General features: G+C 44.2%; 2 protein-coding genes across 3 annotated transcripts; one reads left to right on the top strand and one right to left on the bottom strand.

The window, feature by feature from the left end:
- Positions 1–6: 6 nt before the first annotated feature.
- LOC119306944 (phosphatidylinositol 4-phosphate 5-kinase 2-like) lies at positions 7–3,468 on the bottom strand. Of its 2 annotated transcripts, none has more exons than XM_037583017.1 (7): positions 2,623–3,468; positions 2,345–2,513; positions 2,124–2,234; positions 1,833–2,026; positions 1,604–1,737; positions 1,390–1,486; positions 7–434 (listed from the first exon to the last, which is right to left on the bottom strand). In XM_037583017.1, exons 1-7 carry the CDS (start codon positions 3,204–3,206, stop codon positions 113–115), a joined length of 1,611 nt encoding a protein of 536 aa, XP_037438914.1. In that variant the 5' UTR covers positions 3,207–3,468; the 3' UTR covers positions 7–112. The 2 variants fall into 2 exon arrangements, with proteins under 2 accessions (XP_037438914.1, XP_037438915.1); XM_037583018.1 differs by having other exon boundaries at positions 7–425.
- A 6,888-nt stretch (positions 3,469–10,356) lies between these two features.
- LOC119304966 (carotenoid 9,10(9',10')-cleavage dioxygenase-like) lies at positions 10,357–14,337 on the top strand. Its single transcript, XM_037581630.1, has 14 exons — positions 10,357–10,614; positions 10,773–10,843; positions 10,934–10,948; positions 11,133–11,244; positions 11,543–11,642; positions 11,743–11,805; positions 11,949–12,059; positions 12,143–12,327; positions 12,551–12,689; positions 13,144–13,261; positions 13,339–13,440; positions 13,596–13,865; positions 13,979–14,090; positions 14,226–14,337. The coding sequence occupies exons 1-14, from the start codon at positions 10,357–10,359 to the stop codon at positions 14,253–14,255; spliced, it is 1,686 nt and encodes a 561-aa protein (XP_037437527.1). The 3' UTR covers positions 14,256–14,337.
- The last annotated feature ends 2,818 nt before the right edge of the window (positions 14,338–17,155 follow it).

Genomic DNA, 17,155 nt, shown 5'->3' with positions numbered 1-17,155 from the left:
TGCCTCAAAAATCCAGCCACTACAAACCCCATGTCCCTCTACTCATGCTCATCTTCTTTACTGTGGCAACACTAATGTGTGTGTAGTACTACATCAAAACTTATGTGGTGCACTAGCACTCCTTGATGAAAACCCTGCCCATGAAATCCCGGAACCTCTGCGAGTAGAGCCTCGGGTCGACCGCGGAGATCGAGCTGGGGTCCGTCTGCAGCGACTTGTACGCGTGCTCCAGCCTCTTGCTGATGTCGTAGTCCCGGAGGATGTCGATGATCCCAAAGTAGAGGATGACGTCGTAGGCTTCGCCCCCGCTCTTGCTCCGGCCCGACAAGAATCCCCCGCCGCCAGAGAGGAACGGGTCGATGTCGCTCATGGATGTGAGCTCCGCTCGAGCTGGCATGTGTGCACCCAGTCTGGCCAACGGTTTCCTGAAGTTCCTAAGAGAAGATGGATTAAAAATGAACCTGAAACTGGAGTTGCCGACTGTCCAATTGGTATTACTAGTTATTATACAAGAACAGTTAGAAATGAACTTGGGGTTGGAGTTGCCAAGTGTCCAGTTGGTATTAGTTACATTACATATAAGAGAAAACGATGAACACGATAGAATAATTAAGGGACCGTGCTATCTCGGTATTACAGGTGGGGGGCGAGCAATCCAAATGATGCCAGAACATGCACTATGTGAAAACTAGGGACGGCAGCAATCAAGTTTGCACTATGTAATGGCGACAGCTCATGTTTTATACAAAAGGAGACGGACAATGCGACCCCAGGTGTAACATCTTAGGGGGGCAAGAACTAAGTGTAGCACTTGTCACTAAAACAAGGCATGTGTTCCATTATAACAAGTGTACGTATTTGCAAAAGGCGACATTTTAGTAACTGAAGCTCTGGGATCCAAAGTATTATTACTAAACATGTCGCTTTGGTAGTACAAAGTGAGTGATTACTACAATTGAAGTACTAGTAGCATGGAAGTAGTTGCCCATTCAGTAGAGTTCTGAGATAGCAACACATTTGGTGCCTTTTTTCTGACAGGGAAAACATTCAAAGTGGCTAAGCCAAGATGTCAGGAAAAGATTTTCTTCACCCTTTATGCTTAACAAGAGCAGGCTCATATTGCAAGCAACTTATTTGATCAAGTCCAGAAAAAAAATGTATCATGTCGTTTAGCAAACGTTTAAAGGGGTGACATCGAATTTCATTTTCATGCCACTGATATATGATGTTTACAGATATCTTAACATAGACAAAAGAGGCTCCACGGTTTAATCAGTCTCTATTTGATTATCAATTTATCGGTACTATTTATGACTAGATTTCATTTAATTCTGCAAGGGTCAAGAAGCTACAGAGATGCATATGTGTGCAAGCACTATTATGACGTACCGGTGATCGGCCATCTTGTCCAGATCTTTAGCTGAGAGGCACGGCTCAGACACGCTGACGCTGCTTTGGCATGCCGACACTATGTTGGCTGAAAGCTCTGGGTAATATGATTGCTCACGTTAGGGCGAAAAAACCATAATGTTGCCAAAATTCTGTACTTATTTAGCATTTAGCGGGATCATGTCTTCCTTCAAGTAACACCCAACTTGCTTACCAGGAGAAGTAGTAAAGGTAGATGATGCCATCTTTGATGCAGGGACAATATCATCGCAAAAGTGAACTCCAACCAATAGACTGTAATCCATGATGCCCTCCGATTCCAAGAAGGCGCAATCTCGCCTAAGTTGCCTAAAGAAAACAATAATGCCATTTCAGACTCAATGTTGCTGGAAGACAATAATATAGTTACGCTAGCATCACCAGGGAGGGCAGAAAGCGCATACTCATGAAGCTCTTTATACAGAGGGCGCTGCATCCGGAACGCAAAGTTGAGGTCCAAGTCCTTGAGCGTGGTTGCATCGCCGGTCTCTTCTTCAAACCTGTCGGATTTCCGGCCATAGGAGGAGCCTTTCAGATCGTAACGACGATGGATCCGGTGCTCCGAGCAGAACAGATTGCCCATTACGATGAACCGTACCTGCGAAAGAACATGTGTCATAGTGTCATGAACCAAGAAACGGTCAACATCAGGGAGCCAAGGTAGTTGTTGTTGGCATGTGGGAAGGGTCGCACACCTTGTGCCCACCATATGGCTTCACCGAGTGAACGCCGTAGAACCTTGTGATGAGGGAGTTCTTGTACCGTTCAACGTGTTTGTGGTAGCTCGGCAACATCCGAATCAACAACTACACAACAATGCAGAACACCAAAGAAGATGAATTAATCCTCGGCCAAAATTAATAAATAGTGTTCACAAATGATAAATAAAACTAATAAGCATGAATGTTGGTGTTACCTTGACTTCGGATTTCTTGACGGTCTTGATCATGAAGCGCTCGTCGTGCGTGAGGTAGAAGAAGCTGCCGCTCTTCCCAGGCGACGACAGCTCCCGCAGGGCGTCGTCCCCGCAGATGGCAAGCATGTAATCCGCCGGGTCGACGCCGAACAGCTTCCTCCTCATGTGCCTGTTATGTGAAGCAAACCAACATAAAAAGAAAGCAAGCAGAGTCAGTTATTACAGAGCAGCCTGCCTGATGCAGTTTCTGAACTGAATATGCACTGGACAGCTACTACCTGAAGACCATGGGGCAGTAGTCCTTCCACCGGAACTCGTCGGAGGAGTGCGGCGGCGTGGTCCTGGACCCCGCCGGCGGGAACCGCGTCCAGAACTTGTCCCGGGGATCGAAGTCGGCCCGGCTGAGCTCCCGCATCGGCCTCGCCGCCGACCTCCCCACCGCGTGCCTGATGCCGAGCTGCAGGTTGAGCATGAGGTGGTAGTTCCGGTGCCCCTTGGAGATGGTCTTCCCGGGCCGCCTCCACCGTTGCGGCGGCGGATTGGTGCGCGGGGTGGCGGCCTCGTCCGGCCACGCCACGGAGACGGAGACGGCGGCCTCTTTCTCTTTGGTGCCGTCGCCGGCGGAGTCCCAGATGCAGATCCGCGGCAAGGCGGGGGCTTTGGCCTCCGGCGAGCGGCTGGCGTTGCCCCCGGCATTGCCGGCGACGGCGTGGTGGGCGGTGGCCTTGCCGCGGCGGCAGGGGCAGGCGCAACCGTGCGTCGCGGTGGGCGAGGCGTGGGCATCTCCGTGGTGGGTGAGGCCTTGGTGGACACCTCCGTCTCCGTGGGCAGAAGCGACGGTCGCCGGCGCCACCCGCCTCATTGCTCCAGCATGAACCAGCTAATTGATTAGCGAGAGATGATATGAGAAGGAAGATTGGTTCAGCGGGGGTGGGTTTAGCGAGGAGGGGAGGGAGGGGTTAAGGTGACCAGGAGCATGAGGTGGCGGCCATTAACATCACCATCGCCATTGGCATTAGCAAAGAAAGGCAAAGGCAAAAGCAAAGCAACAGGGCAGCAGGGAGGGAGGAGATCGAGGAGGACGGCGCCGGAGAGAAGGCTGTCAGCCTTTGGCGTGGACGAGATTAGCGGAGCAAGCTATTTTAGTGAATGGGATTGGATTGGATTCATCATCATTTTATTTGATTGATGAAGATAATAACTAGGGCGGTAGGGTAGGATCCGTCGTTGCTGATTTTTACTACTACTGATTACTTAGTACCCATACGTGTACTACCTTGTATTCTATGTACGTATTTCTTTTTCACGAATACGCAAAGCTTGCGTATCATTCATTAAAAGGGAACTGGGGTAGGAGCACTAGGGCACTACGTACACAATAGGAACGGCGAAGATCCTAGTGCGAGCACGAGAGGAAATGGGTATGCTCAGCCCCAAACAGTCCGCGGAGACTACGGTGTAATAGTGACCAGAAAGGTGGTCCCAAGAACATATGCTTCCTCCTTGATGTCATGGAGAAGCCGTGAGGTGGAAGGGGTGGTGTCGTCGAAGACGCAAGAATTCCGATGGTTCCATATGAGCCAGGTTACCACGAGTATGAGCAAGGCGATCCCTTTCCGGTGAGCCGCCGGTGCCCTAGATGTCGAGACGTGCCACCAGTCCAAAAAACGCTCATTGGGCGCCGGGGCTAGTGCCTGGGGGTAGCACCATCTGAAACAGTCATGCCACACCTGGCGCGAGAATGGGCAGCCGACAAGGAGGTGCTCCATGGTCTCAGCTTCCTGATCGCAGAATAGACACATGGCATGCCGCGGGAGACCATGCCGAGCTAGACGAGCAGCGGTCCAACATCTGTCTTGGAGCGCAAGCCAGGCAAAGAACTTGGCACGGAGGGGCGCCCAGCTCCGCCATGTGAGTTGCCAGTGTGGCGCGGGTATAGACCGAGCGAAAAGGGCCACGTAGCATGATTTTGCGGAGTAGGTCCCGCTCTCAGTCCAACGTCGCGCGGAGGAGGTCTGGCTGATCCGAGAGGGCGATGTGCTGAAGGCGGCGCCAAAGCTCGATGTATTCCACCATGGCCTGACGATGACATGTACCTAGGGTAGGGTCCTAGGCCTGACCTACATGCCCTACCCAAGGACACTACACCGGAGGCCAAGACCTACAAAGATAGAAAGAAGATACCGACTGGAATCATCACAGAGTGCAACCCACTCGACACAAGATCCACTCGGATACCCCACTTCCACTCGACCGTTGTTATTCACTCGGAGTACAAGAATTCACTCGAAGGACAAAAGATCTAGAGCTACCCCTGGATAGCAACGGTCAGGCGTTCATTCCGTCGCCTTAAAGATCATTAAACATGAGCGTTACCAGTAACGTTTGTGACTTTCTCTCATTGAACCCTTGCGTAACTGAGGACTGTGAGGGGTCGGCGTACTCTATATAAGCCACCCATCCCCTCTGGCACAAGGGTTCGCACTCTCTGTAACTTAACACTCCAATCAACAAAGCCTCCACGGCACCGAGACGTAGGGCTGTTACCTCATCCGAGAGGGGCCCGAACTCGTAAATCCGAGTGTACAACCTCGCCGTAGCTAGACTTTGTCCTCTCCTACGTACCCTCATCTCTATTGTCAGATCCGTTCCCACGACAGCTGGCGCCCACCGTAGGGCAGGCGTCTTAGCGACTTCCGACGAGGTTGCGATCTTCGATCTCCATTGACATGGTTTCCAGCGGTGGATTGCCTCTGGGCCGCGAGATCCGTCTCGGCATGCTCACCTTCATCGCCGACGATTCGGCCTGGCTCCAGGAAGTCCCCCTCGACATCGGAGCACTCCCCATTGCGGGGCGGTGCACTTCCGCGCGAGTGCCTGCGGCGTCCTCTTGCAGCAGCCGTCGACTCAGTATCGGTCGACCTCGGTGGCATCTTCCCTCCCCGTTTCTCGCCGTCGCAAGCGATCCGGTTGCTCGCGGCTTTAGCGGTGGGTGAAGCACGCAGTGGTTCGGCAGTTGTCCACTCCTCAGATCGCAGCGATCGAGCCTGACGAGTCCCTTTATAGCTTGTTTGATCTGCCTTCTGACCATTCGGATTCGTTTTCCGAGTGTGAAAGTAATGATCCAGCGGTTGAAGTCTTTGTGGTTGGCCCCCAGCATAGTCCACCTGGATTTCCCCGTGGTGGAGGCGAAAGCAGTGGCCCATCACACGCTAACGACGAGTACTACCCACAGGCCCTCACTGTGGAGCAAAGAGAAGAGTTGTAGTGTTGGAATGAGAAACTCCTCCAGACCCCCATTGTTGGAGAGACTGTCGAGGCCCGGGCTTTGGAGGCCGCGCGTGTAGCCAATCTGGAAAACATGCGCGTCTGGAGGATCTCCGACGTTCACTCGATGATCGCGCTCACCGGTAGCCTCTGAATCCCAATTGACGTCAATGACAATTGTTCCCAACATGTTCCACTCGGGATGAGTTCCAGGTATTCCGCACTCCGGTACAGAATGCTACAGCGGCCGCGTATTGTAGATTCAATCCAGTCGTCCCGTTCCGAGGCTGGTAGAGGCCTAGAGCAGGTTCGGACGCTGCTTAGAGCGGCCGGGGAGTAGAATTCAGCTATGTCTCAGTCACGCAATCGGATTCACAGCAGATCCGTCGGGGCGGACATAGTTCAGTCCGCTCACAGCCAAGATCACCTCCGCGGCGTGAAGATCGTGGTTATTGCGAGGACCAGTACCTGGAACGAGGCCACAGGCAGTTTGATCCCCGGCATCACCGTGACGACCACCGTCAAGTGCGTACGCCCCCTCCGAGGGATGGTTCGTGCGTGCCCCGGGAGTATGATGACAGGCGCCCATTAATGTCTACTATACAACTTTATTCTTGTAGACTCGTGTCGGGCCCCCAAGCGCAGAATTTTGTAGGGCAGTAGCAATTTTTCCTCAAGTGGATGACCTAAGTGTTGGGGAACGTAGTAATTCAAAAAAAAATCATGCGATCACGCAAGATCTATCTAGGAGATGCATAGCAACAAGACAGGAGAGTGTGTCCACGTACCCTCGTAGACTGAAAGCGGAAGCGTTTAGTAACGGGTTGATGTAGTCGAACGTCTTCACAATCCAACCGATCCAAGTACCGAACGTACGGCACCTCCATGTTCAGCACACATTCAGCCCGATGACGTCCCTCGAGCTCTTGATCCAGTTGAGGGCGGGAGAGTTCCGTTAGCACGACGGCGTGGCGACAGTGTTGATGATGTTACCGGCGCAGGGTTTTGCCTAAGCACTACGATGGTATGACCGAGGTGTTAAACTATGGAGGGGGGGCACCGCACACGGATAAGAGAACAACTGTTGTGCTTTGGGGTGCCCCCTGCCCCCATATATAAAGGAGGGAGGAGGAGGAGGCCGGACAAGAGGGTGCGCGCTGATACGTCTCCGTCATATTTACTTTTCCAAACACTTTGCCCTTGTTTTGGACTCTAACTTGCATGATTTGAATGAAACTAACCTGGACTGACGCTGTTTTCAGCAGAACTGCCATGGTGTTATTTTTGTGCAGAAATAAAAGTTCTCGGAATGACCTAAAAATCCACGGAGCAACTTTTCAGAATTAATAAAAAATATTGGTGAAAGAATCAACGTCAAGGGGCCCACACCCTGTTCACGAGGGTGGGGGCGCCCCCTAGGGAGCGCCCCCTGCCTCGTGGCCCCCCTGAAGCTCCACCGACGTCAACTCCAACTCTATATATTCACTTTCACAGAGAAAAAAATCAGAGAGAAAGATTCATCGCGTTTTACGATGCGAAGCCACCGCCAAGCCCTAAACTCTATCGGGAGGGCTGATCTGGAGCCTGTTCGGGGCTCCGGAGAGGGGGGTTCGTTGCCGTCGTCATCATCAACCATCCTCCATCACCAATTTCATGATGCTCACCATCGTGCGTGAGTAATTCCATCGCAGGCTTGCTGGACAGTGATGGGTTGGATGAGATTTACTATGTAATCAAGTTAGTTTTGTTAGGGTTTGATCCCTAGTATCCACTATGTTCTGAGATTGATGTTGCTATGACTTTGCTATGCTTAAGGCTTGTCAGTAGGGTCCGAGTGCCATGATTTCAGATCTGAACCTATTATGTTTTCATGAATATATGTGAGTTTTTGATCCTATCTTGCAAGTCTATAGTCACCTACTGAAATATCTTTGCATATGGCCAATAAATCAACTTCTATGCCTGTCGGTATTTGTGAGGATGTGCCTGTTGTGGTTGCAAATGTTACTATCTTGCAAATGAGCTTTTATATTAGTGCCTTTTCTAGTTATCATTTCTCAGTAAAACAATAATTATTGGTTTGCTCACTTCCTTATACACATAGTATGGCATGTGTACGCACCAACCTATATCATAGAGTTCGCTCATACGCAAGATAGACACAAGCCAATCTATGACATCGTCGCATGTATGTATGGTCTACACATTTGGAGATTCGGGAGTCTTGGAAGAGGACTATATGCAGCATAGCATTGAATCTCAGCAAAAACAAAAAAAATATTGTGATTTGCAATAAGCACGGTGATTTGCAATAAGCATGGTTTCAAATTCTTGATTAACATTCATCATTTTTTAATAAGTGATCAACATTTTTTGTATACATGTTCAACATTGTCCGAACGCTTGTTCAACATTTTTCAAATATTTGTTCAACATTTTCAATACTTTATTAAACTTTTTTTTCAAATACTTGTTCAACAGATTTCAAATACTTGTTCAACATTTTTCAAATACTCATTCACCATTTTTCAAATACTTGTTCAACATTTTTTTAAATGCTTGATTAACATTTTTATATACACGATCAAGAAATTTCATCATTTTTATAATACATGGTAAATATATTTTTATACACATTCAACATTTATCAAAGCATTATGAGCATTTTTCAAATGTTATGTGAAGTACTGTTTTGTATAATATATGTTAAAACATTTAAAAGTGTAAACAAAACTAAAAAATGGAACCAAAAACGAAATAAACACATGAAAAGAAAAGAAAAGAAAATGAGGCAGTATACCTACCGCGAACCGGGCTAGCCCATATCCTCACACGCTTCAGCGAGTCTGAAGGGGCGACCGAGCTGGCCGTCCCATGAGCACGGGAGGCCACAACCTCTTTTTCCTGTTTTCTTATGTTCTTTTATTTTTTTATTCTTGTACTTTTGTTTATACTTCCAAATATTCCAAGAAAACTCATCAAAAAAATTTGAAAAATCCTGAACAAATATTTAAAAAATGTTTAACAAGTATTTGAAAAAAATGTCGATCATGTTCATGTATATAAAATTGTTGAACAAGTATATAAAAAATATATAATAAGTATTTAAAAAATGTTGAACAAGTGTTTGAGAAAATGTTGATAATGTATTTAAAAAATATCAAAGAAATATCTAAAGAAATGTAAAATAAGTATCTGAAAAATGTTGAACAAGTATTTGAGAAAATGCTAATCATGTTTAATTTTTTTTGAAAAAGTATTTAAAAAATGTTGAACAAGAATTTGAAAAAATATTGAACAAGTATTTGAGAAAATCCTGATCATGTTTATTTTTTTTTGAAAAAGTATTTAAAAAATGTTGAACAAGTATTTGAAAAAATGTTGAAAGAGCTTTTGAAAAAATATTTATCATGTATATAAGAACGTAGAACGAAAAACAAAAAGAAACAAAGAAAAACCAAAAAAGAAAGAAAATAAACCAAAGAAAAGAAGGAAATGAAAAAACTGAAGAAACAATGAAAATAAAAATGAAAATCAAACAAAAAATGCAGGACAAAATAGAAAATCAAGCAAAAAACAAAGAAAAAAGAGAAGAAAACCATGTCAAAGAAAAGAGGAAAAAACTTGAAAACCATGGAAAAACCGCGTCATTTGTCTCACAATCGCGCCCACAACTCAGCACGTGCAAGTCATGGGCACAGTGTCTAGCGTAGGCAGTCCTCTCCCAGGAGACTGGAGATCGATCTCTGTTTTCTACGGGCTCACTTACGCTCTGTTCGGAATCTCTCCCGTCCGCTCCACTCCACGGAGCTCCAGGAGCTCGGTTTGAGCTGCTCCGTGGAAATAAGCTGCAGTTTCCTCCGCTTCGGGAGCGCAGTCCAGGGAGCGGAGAGGAACCGAACATGCCTTTAATGTGAGAGCCTCCCACCCCAAGTACGGGCAGGGGTGCCCCTGTTTTTTTTTCGCTTTACTTTTTGAAAATGAATTATATTTAAAAATTGTTCATAAATTTTAAAATGTTCCTGATTTTAGAAAACAATCGACATTTCAAAAAATATTCAAAAATCTAAAAATTGGAAACGAATTATGAATTTTAAAAACTATTCGGAATTTTAGAAATTGTTCACAAATTTGAAATTATCACTAATTTCAAAACTATTTTTTTCAACTCAAAAATTGGTCGCAACCTCCTAAAATTTAAAGACAGTGTCAGAAGCACGCCGAGAAAGACCATTCGATAACCATCTCATTACATCTTGCTAGCTACATGTAGTCCATAGGGTCCAGGTCATCGACTCAAACGCTATCAGGACATCAACAGCTGATCGATGAACTCTATGACAAGCTGCCGTTGCTGTAACAGCATCAATATACTATATCCAGCTCTCAATATATATCTGGGATTATTAAATGAGTCCATGTCGACTATTTTTAGTAAAAGAATTTGAACGGGGGCACGGCGCCAATCATGCATCCACTCATCAGACTGTTTACAGAGAGGATTTGATCAGAGTACTCAGTCCAGCCAGTGAGACGAGAAAGACAAGCGATTTGGGCGATGAAATCCTCGGCGTGGCCGGCCATCCGCGCCACCGCTGACATGACATATGGAGGCCGGTCGGCTGTCGTTGTCGCCATTGCCGTTCTGTCCCTCCCTTGCTCTTTCTACTCTCCCATCTCCCGACCATCTCCGGTCTCCTATACAAGCCCACCCCGGCCTGTAATCTCCAGCGCCACCAGCCACAATGGGAGAAGCACAAGCAGCAGCGGCGGCCACCATCACCATGGGACAAGATGCCGAGAGGAAGGGGGTGGTGGTGCCGGCGCCGCGGCCGCGCAAGGGGGTGGCGTCCTGGGCGGTCGACCTGCTCGAGCGGCTCGCCGTCCGCCTCCGCCACGACGACAAGAAGGCCCAGCCGCTCCCCTGGCTCTCCGGCAACTTCGCCCCCGTGCCGGACGAGACCCCGCCCGCCGCCGGCCTCCCCGTCCGCGGACACCTCCCGGTCAGCATCCCTCTCCCTCCCTCACCCTTTCACATGATTTGTTTTCTAGACCAAATTACCATTTTCTCCGGCATTTTCTTGGAGCCATGCAGCCCTCTAGACCATCCTTTCCTTTCTATGTACAAAAGAAGATAATTCTTTCTTTTTGTTATCTGCAGAAGTGCTTGAATGGAGAATTTGTGAGGGTGGGGCCTAACCCCAAGTTTGCCCCTGTTGCAGGGTATCATTGGTACTAACTCTTAACTTGTTGACAATTTTCCTTCCAACAATTGAGGGCCACATTTCTAATTTTGGTGTTTCTGTGTTTTTTTTTTTGCAGGTTTGATGGGGATGGGTATGTGACACAATCCCTTTCTTTGCAATACTGTATATCTAGTTGTACCGGTTGCGTGCACGTTCATTTTCTCCTGTTTTCAATACGGTTCTACAACACACGATTTCCCGATAAGTCAAGCCTTAATCTATGATTCAAAACTATGGCTTCATGGTTGCATCAACTTGTACATTGTTTCTCACAGAATGATACATGCAATGCACATTAAAGATGGAAAAGCTACATATGTATCAAGGTACGTGAAGACTTCTCGCCTCGAGCAAGAAGAGTATTTTGGTGGAGCAAAGTTTACCAAGGTAAGGTTACATGTTTGACTAAAAAACCTGAATGTTCTTAGCAGCTAAATAATTATTATGTAACACTTCATTGTCACCATCTCCAACTATGCTCCCTTTTTCTGCGGAAAATGCTTCGATTTTCTTATTCATGCTTGCAACTTTCTTACTCTCTTAAGTTAGATCTAATATATACCGTGCATGTGTATGACTTAATCCAGCACTAAAACCCTCTTTCTCCCATATCTTGTGGGTTTAGTGAAGGCTATATAAGAAACCGGTTGTGCGCATACGTGAATTTTTCCCTCAATCTTTACAGATTGGAGATTTAAAGGGTGTTTTTGGATTGTTTATGGTTCTAATGCAAGAACTTAGGAAGAAACTTAATGTCTTAGATGCTACTTATGGAATTGGAACAGGTACCTCTTTACCTTAAGTAGTTACTGATGTATATCTACATATGTTTCATGGCCATTTTATTTTAGTGCCAATTTGTTCATTTGCTCCCTTCTTTTCCAGCTAATACTGCACTTATATATCATCATGGCAAACTCATGGCCCTGTCAGAATCAGATAAACCTTGTAAGTTATCGGTCTGTTAGCACAATTTGTTTCTATACTAGATCATGGCACACACATTGCTATGGGCATAATAATACCATATACTCTGCATGATAAAGGGCACATGACAAATGTGGAGCATGAGTTTCTATTTTTGTTTTCAGATGTTGTTAAGATCCTTGAAGATGGAGACCTGCAAACTCTTGGGTTGTTGGATTATGACAAGAGGTTGAAACATCCTTTCACCGCTCATCCAAAGATTGATCCATTTACAGGTACATTATAGTGAAAACATACTATTTCTTACTTACATTCATGAAAATTGGGTTAAATCATGTAGTTTTTATTCTTCTTTCAGATGAAATGTTCACCTTTGGGTACTCGCATGAACATCCCTATTGTACATATCGGGTCATCACCAAGGATGGAATTATGCTTGACCCTGTGCCGATAACAATACCTGAATCTGTGATGATGCATGACTTTGCCATTACAGAGAATTATTCCATATTTATGGACTTGCCAATGTTTTTTCGACCAAAGGTACATGACGATTTATGTACACAATAGTAAATGACATCAAGAATAAATATTTTCTGTAGGTTTTTCCCGTGTACCATTTCTTTCCCTCATGTTGAAGCATGCCAGTCAACATTTGTTTCACAATTGCATGGAATCAACATATTTTCCATTAACAATTGATAAATGGTTAATACTCCTCTTCATAATATGGTCTTATTGTAACCTGATGCATTCCTGTGTAAAGGAAATGGCGAAAAATGGTGAATTTATCTACAAGTTTGATCCTACAAAGAAAGCTCGGTTTGGCATACTCCAACGCTACGAAAAGGATGAAAAAACCATCAGATGGTTTGAACTCCCCAATTGCTTCATATTCCACAATGGTATGCCATCTCTAACTTTTTTCTTGGGCTCCGAATGTGCAATCTTTCTATATCAGTTGTTGCTAATTCAAAATAGCCCAGGAAACGTCGACTATAAAATGTAAATACAATTCTTTATCGCCCAACAATGTTGTTTGGCACCCATAGCATAAGTAAGAACTAAAATTGAAATAAACATGTTCAAGAAGATGAATTAAGTGCAACGTCAGTTCCTTGAGTAATTTTAGAATTGTGCATGAAAAAACCAAAAAATAAATAAGTTGATTTTGGGTGAGATCTAATTATTAAAAATTCACCAGAAAACAATCAGATGAAAATATGAATAAGATAGTGAAACCCATCTTGCTTCTTTTCTAGAGCACATATCAATCGATGCATTGTACTAATTATCTGTATTTTTCATTTCATGTTAATATTATTGAACTGATCATAAGATGCATATCTCTTCTCGCAGCTAATGCCTGGGAAGAGGGTGACGAAGTTATTCTGATTACATGTCGTCTCAACAACCTAGATTTGGACCAAGTGAATGGTCACCAAAGTGACCAGCTTGAGGATCCCGGGAATGAGCTGTATGTATACCCACAATATCAACCTTTTATTTTAATTCCATGTAACCAAATTCTTGCCCTAATGTTGTATCTTTCAGGTACGAGATGAGATTCAACATGAAAACAGGTGCTGCTTCGCAGAAGAAACTTTCAGTCTCTGCCATAGACTTTCCTCGAATCAATGAGAGCTATACTGGCAGGTACTTATATGGAGGTCTCACTTCAAAGTTTTTTTGTTCTATGATGCATATACCATAAAAATCACTATTAATATATGATAAAGCTTACATTTCAAAGTAAGATTCCTTTTGAGAACTATCGAACTTCCTCTCATCTGTTATTTTATTAAACACAGAAAGCAGCGGTACATCTACTGCACAATACTTGAGAGCACAGTGAAGGTGACTGGCATCTTAAAAATGATTGGCATCATAAAATTTGACCTACATGCGGAGCCAAAGAGCAGCAAGGAGCAACTTGAAGTTGGGGGGAATGTGAGTGGCATATATGACCTGGGGCCCGGTAGGTTTTGTTCGGAGGCGGTCTTCGTGCCCAAGGAGCCTGGTGTTTTAGGGGAAGAAGATGATGGGTACTTGATATTCTTTGTGCACGATGAAAACACAGGGTACTCCTTTCATTTCCTACATCACCAAGGGAAGATGCTACTGCTACATGGATGATGGAAATCTGAAGCTAATGTGATTAATTTTGTTTTCTTTGCATGTACTATGGATGCAGGAAATCTGAAGTAAATGTGATTGATGCCAAAACGATGTCTTCTGATCCAGTGGCGGTTATTGAGCTGCCAAGTCGGGTTCCTTATGGATTCCACGCCTTCTTTGTCAACGAGGTACTTTTCGGCTTGAAATGTGTTTGCTTATTTTATTTTATGAGATGTAATCATCAGGAGAAATATTGGTATTTGCAAATGGTAGCTGCTTTGTGTTGATGAAAAGAGAAACTAATGTTTGTGTTCTTTTGACAGGAACAACTAGGACATCAAGTAGAGCGGTGAAGAGCGATAAAAATGAAGCATTAGATGAAGAGGTTTTTTGTAATGGTGTGCGTGATGTAGTATCTTTTTGTTTGCCAGATCAGCGGGCTATGAAGGGTTTCACTTAGTTTTTCACCAATTTACTGGGCCAATATCTTCTTATTTAGTGAAAATGGCAAGTATTTTTGCCTTGTTTAAAAATATGTAGAGGAAAGTAGCATTGTAACATCCCAAAATTCTAAATTTTGGAATACTATATTAATTAAACAACATGGATTATCTGTAAAAATTGTCCATGGCGACCTTACAACACTGCAGAAAAGCCTCTTATTGAATGACACCATTATAGATATTTCCTAAAATTTACATCACATATGCATTTTTTCTGGAAATGTCATAAAGAGGTAATCGCATATGAGTTTTACTAGAAGAAAATTTGTATATCACAGGTGGTTCTTAAACAAAAAATGTGCTACTAACCCCCATCGATCGTCGCTTCTTTCTCGGATCGTCTCCCTCTTCGTCCAAATCCCATCAGGAACTTCCCCTCCTCCACTCATCTTCGCTTCCCTTCCACCTCTTCCACCATGTCAACTAGGGTTACTTCGGCATGTGGGACGAGGACCACCAATTCCCTACACATGTGGGTACCGTGTCTCTACATTGCCAGGAGGAGCATATTGAGAGGTGAAGCAACCCTTGATCTTCTACTACCAATGTGACAAGAGGAACGGTTGTCGATGCCAAAGCTAGGAGGCGGTGGTAGCTTCTTCAGCAATCCTTGCGGGTTGACCTTTGTAGTGGCAGGGAGGCATTCGAGCATAAAATCACCATTTTCTGTGTGTTTTAAATCTCTATCTCAGAAGGTAATGTGAGTCAATCTTTGACCTTTCTTTTTATTGGCGACTTAATTTTAACCAGCAATCGGTAAGTAAAACCGACTTGATGACCATGAAGAACCGTTTCTATGGACATATCTCTGGTAGTGCTAGCTAGGTGGCATCCCATTAACAGTACACACCCCGTAAAAAATAGTACATAATGTATGACTTCCAACATGCGGGTGAATGGTTAGGAGGGTGGTTGAACCCTCAACACACCATGGATCAAATCACATGTTTGACAACGTCACTTGCTTCATGGAGGTGTGATATTCTTAAAGTAAGAGACATCACCCCCCAACAACGAGGTCATTGTGTTCACTCGGTGTTTTTTTACCTAATATTGGGTATACATGGGTGAGCGTAGGTACCTATTGTTTGTCTTGAAAATTTCCAATAATATTTTATGACAACGATAAAATGGAACATGGATTCATCAATCGGGCTAGCGGACGACTCGGAGATATATAGTATCTTCCAAGCAAAAGGGAATCTCCATGGATCTATATTTCAGGCTAGCTTTTACGAACAAAAGGCTCACCGTACCTCAACTAGCGCTAAGGGAATGTTGATAGAGGAACATGCTCTGATCAAGCCAAAGTTGGGTATACACTATAGCTTAGTTACGCGCACGCAAAAGCTAAATGAAGGACCATAGGGATGCAAGTCGGATCCGTCCGTGAAGTGAAAATTACACTAATCCTCATTACTTTAATAATCATCTTAGTTTAACTTTCCTGTTTGCGGACATGCGAACACCGTCCGCTTGCATCCCTAGAGGACGAGCTCATTTTTGTGAATAATTTAAAACCCACATTTTGAAGTTTCAAAAACAATCTGAAAAATAATCACACACGTTCGTACGGATCTATACTACACGTGTGTAAAATATGAAGATGATAGATGCACTGTTCACTGTTAAAATGCACAAATTTATCTTTTTTCTGTAGCTATCACCATAATGTGTCTCATTGTCAGGCTTTGAACACATGTAAATTTTGAATGCATCATGAGAAAAATCAGACGTTTCTACGACTTTTAGTCGATGTTCTTGAGCATGGTTGCACCATAAGCTTAGGTGCAGCTCGTACGTGCTCTCGAACTATGGAACTATGATACCAATAACTACACACATAAATGCATACATGTTACATTTTGGCATGTATGTATGGTCTGTGTATGTGCACGATGCAAGTACAAAGAAATTTAGTCATGTGCCTGTAAATCAAATATACCCTAAAGTGAGTGAGGAAAGGAAAGAAAAGCTGTGGCTAGGCGTCGTTGCTCACCTGCTGCTAGCTGTACTTACGTACGATCAATCGATCGATCCGTTGATGGATGTGCTTTATCGTCAGGTAGATGGCGATAAGATCGTGCAGGTGCAGGCCAAAGACTGGAATGTTGGATGGAGCACCGGCCATTCGTATGGATAAGCTTTCTATGGCCATGTTATTTTGAGAAGACATAATTGCCTTGTTAGTATACTTGAAGTATTATTGTTTTTATGTCAATATTAAACTTTTGTTTTGAATCTTATGGATCTGAATATTCATGCCACAATAAAGGAAATTATATGGATAAATATGTTAGGTGGCATTCCATACAAAAATTTTGTTTCGAAATATGTGAACTTTGTTCCATTTTTGCAAAATAATTTGAAACCACATTTTTTTTCAATTCACAAAAAAAATCAAGTTCATGAATTTTTCTTGAATTCATGAACTTTCTCTAAAATTTCTGAACTTTTTTTGAGTTTGTCAACATTTTCTTAAGAATTACTGAGTTTTTTTTCAATTTCATAAGTGTTTTTGAAGCTATGAACCTTTTCAAACTCACGAACATTTCCAATTTTAAATATTTGAAAAGTCAACTATCAACTGGTCAAACAATTGAACCAGGCGAGCGAGCGATCTAGGGCGAGCCAGCAAGCGCACGATGTATATCTGGGACGACCCATGATGCGCGGGCGTGAGCGTCGGTTGGAGTTTGCAGCGCCAAATGCGCTGTATACGAGCCCTCCATAAAAAAATACCTCAGCCT

Source organism: Triticum dicoccoides, chromosome 5B, assembly GCF_002162155.2.
Source record: "Triticum dicoccoides isolate Atlit2015 ecotype Zavitan chromosome 5B, WEW_v2.0, whole genome shotgun sequence".
Taxonomy (NCBI): Eukaryota; Viridiplantae; Streptophyta; class Magnoliopsida; order Poales; family Poaceae; genus Triticum; species Triticum dicoccoides.
Note: the sequence above shows the minus strand (reverse complement) of the source record. Positions and strands in the feature narration are given on the sequence as shown.